The following is an 8,758-nucleotide window of genomic DNA, read 5'->3' on the forward strand; positions in this document are numbered from 1 at the left end:
CTAGATACTCTAATTCATTGCATATGCATTTAGGATCTAGTGGAGTACTAACACCCTTGAAAATGTTTGTGAAAATATGCTAACACATATGCACAAGTTGATACACTTGGTGGTTAGCATATTTGAGCAAGGGTGAAGAAGATAGAGGAGAAAGGAACTCAGTCTCACTGTTTTCACTATGACCAGATGCTAGTCTTGGGTGGACCGGCACGTCCGGTCGGGCGTAGCAGTGAAAATGCCAGCGTCGGTCTATTGACTGGATGCTGGGTCTGAATTGACCGAACGCTAGAAGTTCGAGTCCGGTCGAACTGACAGGTCAGCACATCATCCAGGGTTTTGCACCGGACGTTGAGGTGTGTTCGGTCAAGATGGACCGGACGCATCCGGTCAAAGAAAACCTGGTTTGGAACCTTACTGTAAATGATCGGACGCTAGGGGTCTAGCATCCGGTCACTTATGCCAGAGCGTCCGGTCGCCACTTAGTCGTTGTGATCGGGTGGTTCCTGTTGAATGGACAATGACACATGGCTTACATCGGTTGACCGGACGCTGGATCTAGAGTCCGGTCAACATGACCAGAGCGTCCGGTCAGCCCGTGTTATGCCCAGTGAAGGGGCATAACGGCTCTATTTGATGGGGGCTTCTATTTAAAGCCCCATGGCCGGCTCAAGCTCTTACTCTTGCACATTTTCATTGACATAGCAACCTTGTGAGCTTAGCCAAAGCCCTCCCACTCATCTCCATCATTGATCCATCATCTTTGTGAGATTGGGAAAGAATCCAAGTGCATTGCTTGAGTGATTGCATCTAGAGGCACTTGGTATTCATGTTGCGCTACGGATTTCGCTTGTTTCTCTTGGTGGTTGCCACCACCTAGACGGTTGGAGCAGCGGTGGAGGATTAACACGAGTTGGTGATTGTTCGTGGCCATCTCTGGTGATTGTAAGGGGAGATGTACCTTTCCCGGTGGAGTGCCAAAAGGTAACTCTAGTAAATTGCTCATGTTATTGAGTTACCTCACTTGTGGGTCAGTTCTTGTGGTGTCCTATCGTGTGGACGAGGTTTGTAAAACACCTCTTAGCCGCGGAACCACCAAGTGTTGGTCGACACAACAGGGACTAGCGTGTTGGCAAGCACGTGAACCTCGGGAGAAAAATTGGTTGTCTCTTGTCATTTGCATTCTCCTGGTGATTGGCTTAATCTTCATCTTATGATTGGTTCATCCCCTACACGGCGGTATAATCACCCTACTCACTTATTTATATTTTTACAAACTAGTTGATACAAGCTCTTTAGTGTAATTAGAATTAAGAGCTTGCTTTATTATTTACATTCATCTAGTTGAGCTCTTTAGAGTAGCAAGGTTGAGAGCTCTTAGTGAGTAGTTACATAGCAAGTTTAGGAGTCTAAGTAATCATTGCAACTAGAATTGTTGGATAGGTGGCTTGCAACCCTTGTAGAGCTAGAGTAAGTTTGCATTACGCTATTTGTCATACTAATCAAATTGCTCTAGTTGATTTGTAGATTTTTAAATAGGCTATTCACCCCCCCTCTAGCCATATTAGGACCTTTCAAAGGAGCAGTGGGATGCCCCACGTGGGCTTTGTCGACCCCATCACGAACGATGGACCCAGATTCTGCTCGAACATTCTCGTTAGCGAGCTCACCAAGCGCGTCACTCGAGCCATCAAGGCCAGTAACATTAGCTCAACTCCTCTACCTCGTCCGACCCCTAAGGGTTGGCTCCGCCTCGCTCGACGCCAAGGCTATGGGCTCCACCTTGTTTGACCCCTAAGGGTTGGCTCCGCCTCATCCAACGCCGAGGCCACGGGCTCCGCCTTGTCTGCCCCCTAAGGGTTGGCTCTGCCTCATCCTACGCCGAGGCCATGGGCTCCACCTCGTCCAACCCCTGAGGGTTGGCTCTATCTCGCCCGATGCTGAGGCCATGGGCTCCACCTTGTCCGACCCCTAAGGGTGGCTCCACCTCGGCTGGTACCAAGGGTTGGCTCCGCCTTGTCCGGTACCGAGGCCACGGGCTCCGTCTCATCCGATGGAGACCCATACCGTCGCCAACCACTCTAGGACCAAGCATGTGGGTCTAGGTCAAAGCTCTAACACCAGGGAAGCAACTAGCATGCCTCGATGTATCCCATGGCCATGACGGCCATACCTGGAGACTCACATTAGGAACTGCATCGGGCATACCAGTACTATTCTACCTAATCCTCGTACGAACACTGACATGCGCGCCAGTTCACCACGATGTCCACCAGGACGGAGTGGAGCACCACGACCGAGAAACGACGCCTGCACATGGCACCAGTGATGGATAGGGCCACGATGTGGAGCTGTCCCTATTGACGTCTATAGGGTCAGTAGGACCCACGTGAAGGAAAAGGACTCGACAATCCTAGATGACTTCTCCTCCTTCTCGTTCTCCTCTCTTCCCTCCGCTGTAACCCCTACTTTTCCTTAGCCTATAAAAGGGAAAGCAGGGCATCCCATTAAAGGGATCGCACATCGGGCACTCGATCCGAGCACATCTGAACTCATCCGAACCAATCGGAACTCATCACAACACACCACCAGAGACTTGGGACATGTCCCTCTCTTGACCGTTTGTAACCCCTACTATGAACCTTCAGTGCTAGTAACACGAGCAGCAGCAAGGAATTGAACGTAGGGATATTCTGCCCGATCCAGTATAAACCCCGTGTCCTCTTAGCACACCATCTGGACCAGACGCGTAATAATACAAATTTACTTGTTGGTGGCAACTTGAAACACCGACACCCAGTGACCCCTTCCTCTTCTCCGGCCGACCACCCCCAGCGACCCCCTTCCTCTTTTTCGGCCAGCCACCCTCGGCCTCCACTCTAGTGTGGGGACAGGTGCGACCCCGGCGGCGGCCTCGGCATGGGCGTGTGGCCCTGCTCTAGCACTGGGAGCCCCCAATGCCTACAGATCCAGTGGCCATGGCGCTCCCCGCGTCAGGCTCTCTCTCCCTCCTATGTTGCAATTGTATGTTTTAATTATTTCAGACGTTTCAGAGGTATGTTGCAGTTGAATCATATGGATATTGCAAAAGTAGATCAGGGATGTTCCACATGTTGCATATGTTGCAATTGTTTTCAGATGCATGTTGCAATAGTATGTTTCAAGTGTTTTAGAGGTATGTTTCATCTGTGTTTTCCGGACGTATGTTGCAATTATGTTTATCTGGATGTTGTATATGTTCTAAATATATGTTGCATGTGTTTTATTTGGATGTTGCGTATGGGTTGCAATGGTTTTCAAGTGTGTTTCAGGTGTTTTTTTTCAAGTGTTTCATAAGCATGTTCCAAGTGTTTCAACTGCCTTCATATATTGCAACCGTTGTATTTGGATGTTTCAAAAATAAATCTGATGTTGCATCTCTCCTCCTCACACCTTCTGTTGCATCGTCTCTCCCGGAACCGGCAGAGCATCCATACGGACGAGGGATGGGCGATGGACGCGGGATGAAGGAGCTACGTGTGTCGGGCGCAAGCGAGGCAGCTCTATACGAACGGACGCTGCCTCCGGAGCAGGATGGGCGCTGGGCGAAGGGGGCTGCGTATGTCGCGGTTTGGGAGTAGGGGCGCAGACGCGTGGTGACGTGGGTGCGGCGGGCGGGTGCTCTCCTGTTGCGCTGGTGCAGCCTACGTAATGGGCGCGGAGGTTGCGTCGAACGAAAGCTGCGTCCGAACGCACGTCTAGGGTTGGACGTCGAGACGATAGGCTTGCCAATGTGCAAATACCTGATCTAAACCGACGTTTTGATAAGCTCCGAAGTCCGAAGGCCCTGGCAACAGTTGGCTGCCGCCGCACACCCAGCTGCCCAGTTGGAGCAACAGACTCTATGCCTCCCACAATATGGGCCGTAGACAGTGCTTCGCCCACCAGCCCAGACCCAAGCTCATCTCCGTTTCCAGCATAAAATTAGGCCCATGTCTACGTCGGTGACGATGTCTTCTCCCGGCCTGGATAAACACGGCCCAAATCGGGGCAAGTCGGCAACTCCAGAGCCAGAGGTGAATAGCGACGCTTGCCCTGTTTCCCCAAACCGTTGTCCGCCCCACAAGCGCGAACCCTCCTTCCCCCTCGCCGCATCCGCACCGCCGCGATGAAGCGCTCGGCCGACGCGATGACTGAGCCGGCGAAGCCTGTGTTCCTCACCAAGGCGGAGCGGGAGCGCCTCGCGCTCGAGCGCCGCCAGGCCGCCGTCTCCGACCAGCGCCGCACCGCGCTCGACCTCCTCCAGTCCCTGCCCCGGACCCCTCCGCCGCCGCCTCCCAGCGGCGCTCCCCCGTCCGGCTCCAACTCCGCTCCTCGCGACTCCTCCAACTCCCATCGCGACTCCTCCGACCGGGACCGGGACCGAGACCGGGAACGCCGCCGCGACGACGACTCCCGCCGCGACCGAGATCGGGATCGAGATAGGGACCGCGACCGAGATGACTCCTCCCGCCGCGACAGGGACCGAGACCGTCGCGACCGCGACCGTGATAGGGAGCGGGAGCGGGAACGAGACCGCGACAGGGAGCGTGGGGATCGCGGGGACCGGGAGAGGGACCGGCTGGAGAAGATGGCGGAGCGGGAGCGGGAGCGGGAGAAGGAGCTCGACGCGATCAAGGAGCAGTACCTCGGGTCGAAGAAGCCCAAGAAGCGGGTTATCAAGCCCTCGGAGAAGTTCCGCTTCTCCTTCGACTGGGAGAACACCGAGGACACCAGCCGTGACATGAACGCGCTCTACCAGTCGCCGCACGAAGCCCGGCTGCTCTTTGGCCGGGGCTTCCTTGCCGGCATTGACCGGCGCGAGCAGAAGAAGGCGGCAGCTGTGCACGAGAAGGAGACCCGTGCAGAGCTGCGGCGCAAGGCTGGTGTGGAGGACCGTCCGGAGGATGATGTGGTAGATAAGAAGAAGGCCGCTGCTGCTGAAATGTATGATGCTTTTGATATGCGCGTGGACAGGCACTGGTCTGAGAAGGCACTTGAGGAGATGACTGAGCGGGATTGGCGTATTTTCCGTGAGGATTTCAATATCTCCTATAAGGGTTCTCGCATACCCCGGCCAATGCGGAAGTGGAGTGAAAGCAAGCTTGGCACCGAGTTGCTTCGCGCTATTGACAAGGTTGGATATGAAAAACCATCACCAATCCAGATGGCTGCCATTCCGCTAGGTCTACAGCAGCGTGATGTTATTGGTATTGCTGAGACAGGTTCTGGAAAGACTGCAGCTTTTGTACTCCCCATGTTGTCTTACATTACCCGATTGCCGCCCATCAGTGAGGAGAATGAGGCTGAGGGTCCCTATGCGGTTGTGATGGCACCTACTCGTGAGCTTGCTCAACAAATTGAGGAGGAGACTGTGAAATTTGCAACCTATCTAGGCATTAAAGTTGTCTCAATTGTTGGTGGTCAGTCAATTGAGGAGCAGGGTTTCAAGATTAGGCAGGGCTGTGAGATTGTAATTGCTACACCTGGTCGGCTTCTTGATTGCTTGGAAAGGAGGTATGCTGTTCTCAACCAGTGCAACTATGTTGTGCTCGATGAGGCTGATAGGATGATTGATATGGGCTTTGAGCCACAAGTTGTTGGTGTCCTTGACGCGATGCCATCGAGTAACTTGAAACCTGAAAATGAGGATGAGGAACTTGATGAGAAGAGGATTTACAGGACTACTTATATGTTCAGTGCCACCATGCCTCCTGCTGTGGAGCGTCTTGCTAGGAAGTATCTCCGAAACCCAGTTGTTGTGACAATTGGTACAGCTGGCAAGACCACTGATCTGATCACCCAGAATGTGATCATGGTGAAGGGGTCTGAGAAGATGCCACGGCTCCAGAAGATACTCACAGATCTCGGAGACAAGACGGCCATTGTGTTCTGCAATACTAAGAAGACAGCGGACATGCGTGCTAAGGATCTGGACAAGGCAGGCTTCCGCGTCACAACCCTACATGGTGGGAAGTCACAGGACCAGAGAGAGATAAGCCTTGATGGATTTAGAAACCGTAGGTTCAATGTTCTTGTGGCTACTGATGTTGCAGGGCGTGGTATTGATATTCCTGATGTTGCACATGTGATTAACTATGAGATGCCTAGTTCAATCGACACATACACACATCGCATTGGAAGGACTGGTCGTGCTGGAAAGAAGGGAGTGGCAACTTCATTTTTAACTCTGGAGAACACTGATATTTTCTTTGATCTGAAACAGATGCTTATACAGAGCAGCAGTCCTGTGCCACCTGAACTTGCAAGGCATGAGGCATCAAAATTTAAGCCAGGCTCGATTCCTGATAGACCTCCAAGGCGAAATGATACAGTCTTTGCAAATCATTGAAGCAATCTACCTCAGAAGGGACTGAAGATCTTTCGGACTATCATGAGCTCAACTTCTACCATAGAGGGAGGGATCTAGATTAGTATTTATGAGGTACAAAACTTTTGGTGGTTAGAAATATGTACTTATGAGGTAAAAAAACTATGATGATTAGATTTGGTTTTATTTCTGTTTGGAAACTGGCCTCACTGTCGTAACTTTAGTATGTTTTGGTGGTGATTTAGCTGTGGACATGTGTATCGTATCATAATTTTTGTGCTATTCTGCAAGATCTGACATGGCTGGATTTTAGTATCTCGTACGTGTTCTATAAATGCTGTTTTATTTTTGGTAGCATATTGCTCCAGAGTCATTCTTTTATCATTTTTTGCAGAGGGCATATATTGTCTCAGATCTTCATTTTAGTCCGAAGAGGTGCTGTTTAATTTCATATTATTACCTTTTGTGTCCCTGCTATGTGGTTTAATGTTTGATTTTATAGCTTCATCTTGCTAGGAATCATGGGGGTCCCTATTGTTTGGGTTTCTTAAAATGGATATTGTGTGTTCAGAATAACATTGTTAAGCAATGTGCATTAAACTTCTGAGCTTAAGTAGTGTCAATGTTGTTGGTGCCAAAGTAGTAGTGTCGATATTGTTGGTGCTTTAGTAGTAGTGTCGATGTTGTTGGTGCTAAAGTAGTAGTGTCAATGTTGGTGCTAAAGGCAGTTGAATCACTAGTCGCAGGTCATTCTGGCTTACGGTAGAACCATGTAGCAAAAAGGTGCATTTTCATCAGAACTCAAAATGAGACAGCTGTGTTTTGGCCAGTGAGTAATTGACCATCAATGTGTGTGATCTGTTCTATGGAACTGAACAGACGTTCATGCAGAATAACCGAATATGATATTTGTAGATAGCGTAGCACATTCTGTATAAGATTCATAGTGGTTAAACTGTTTATTATGCTTTTATATTAGATGATCTGTGTGTTGGTCATATGCTTTGTACTATAAAATACAACATTATGAAAGAATATCTTATCTGTGGTGTTGCATTGGAGCTCACGGTGATGCCTTCTAGTCATAAAACTGTGAGACAAGAATTGATGGTAGGGAGTACATTTTGATAGTCTGAGACACCTGCCATCCAAATTTTAGCAAAGGATGGCATACTTTTCGTCACACAGATAATACCCCTTTTCAGCTTGCAGTGGTAATTTACTCGTCGACCATGCAGTTAATGTGATTTATTAAATAATTTTACTCATTGCACTGATATGTTCCTTGGGATCTTTCTATTTGCGGTTTGATTTGTGTTTATATGAATCCGATTTCGAGATCTTGCTGAAGTAGTGAAGTATGTTAAACTGTACTTGTGGGTGTTGATTCTTGTCAATTGTTGAAATCTTAGAGAAAAAAATCTATACGCCTGGACAGGATGGGGTTGTGTATGGTGTGGATAAGTGGTAAGTTTGTGAATCTGTTTTCTCTCTGAGCTGTTACCTTGCTTACTATTACATGTTTTATCTGAGCATGGGCTGTAATCACCGCTATTTTCTTTTGTAATTTATTACTCGTATAAATAGAATCTATCAAGTACATTATTTATCTTGGATAAATTTACGGCACGATTGATATATATTTTGATTTCAAATTTTTAAGCGGTTCTACTTGGTATCATTCAATTTTCGAACTGTAAACTCAAGCAACAGTAAGAAGATGGGTACTGTTTGTACGAGGAATCTGGAATTGAGTGTCATTTTGACAGGCTGTTTGTTCATGTATCAATCTCTTTGCTGTGTGATCTGGATAGTGGATACCCCTCTTTGTGGATATTACCTATGCCGCTTTTTTCTTCTAGATGAAAAAAGGAATGGCATGGTTAGAGTCGGCGGGGACGGTCGGTGGATAGCTAGTGTGGTGCAGTGCAGTCGGATAAGCCTTCAAGCACTCGTACATCTGTGGCCGCATTTCACTCACAAAAAGCTCACGAGAATTGAACGAAATAAATAATATCTCAGAAACATACAAAATCAACCTAAATATCCACTTCCGTCGTTCTGGACTCGTAGTAGCTCATCCACGACGCACCGAACCACAATGGCCACGTTCCTGGGAAGCTCACCGGCGATCCTCGCCCGTCCCATCGCCATGCCGCACGTCTCCTGCGCGCAGACCCCGCGCCCGGCAAGCGCCCAGAACCAGCCGCCGTCTAGCGAGCAGCCGCAACCACAGACACAGCAGCAGTCCGTGCAAGCGCAGCCACAGCAGGCGCTGGCGCCGGCGAGGCCGAAGCGCGCGGACTCCACGGACTGGGTGGCCTCGTCGCTGACGCGGCGGTTCGGGATCGGCGCGGGGCTGGCGTGGGCCGGCTTCCTGGCCGTCGGCGTCGTGTCCGAGCAGCTCAAGAC

General features: G+C 49.9%; 2 protein-coding genes across 2 annotated transcripts in view; both read left to right on the forward strand.

Annotated features, from left to right (window-relative positions):
* Positions 1-3,803: 3,803 nt before the first annotated feature.
* Positions 3,804-6,848, forward strand: LOC136538216 (DEAD-box ATP-dependent RNA helicase 21-like). The gene has a single exon (XM_066530205.1). The coding sequence runs from the start codon at positions 4,145-4,147 to the stop codon at positions 6,365-6,367; it is 2,223 nt and encodes a 740-aa protein (XP_066386302.1). The 5' UTR covers positions 3,804-4,144; the 3' UTR covers positions 6,368-6,848.
* A 1,599-nt stretch (positions 6,849-8,447) lies between these two features.
* LOC136536214 (peptidyl-prolyl cis-trans isomerase FKBP17-2, chloroplastic-like) overlaps positions 8,448-8,758 on the forward strand; it is an 830-nt gene continuing 519 nt past the window's right edge. The window contains exon 1 of the mRNA XM_066528581.1: positions 8,448-8,738. Coding sequence (XP_066384678.1) covers positions 8,448-8,738 — 291 coding nt within the window. The remainder of the gene's footprint in view (positions 8,739-8,758) is intronic.

The sequence above is a fragment of the Miscanthus floridulus genome, chromosome 2, assembly GCF_019320115.1.
Source record: "Miscanthus floridulus cultivar M001 chromosome 2, ASM1932011v1, whole genome shotgun sequence".
Taxonomy (NCBI): domain Eukaryota; kingdom Viridiplantae; phylum Streptophyta; class Magnoliopsida; order Poales; family Poaceae; genus Miscanthus; species Miscanthus floridulus.

Coding starts and splice junctions, on each gene's coding strand:
- LOC136538216 (XM_066530205.1), top strand. CDS start 4,145: ATGAAGCGCTCGGCCGACGCGATGACTGAGCCGGCGAAGCCTGTGTTC.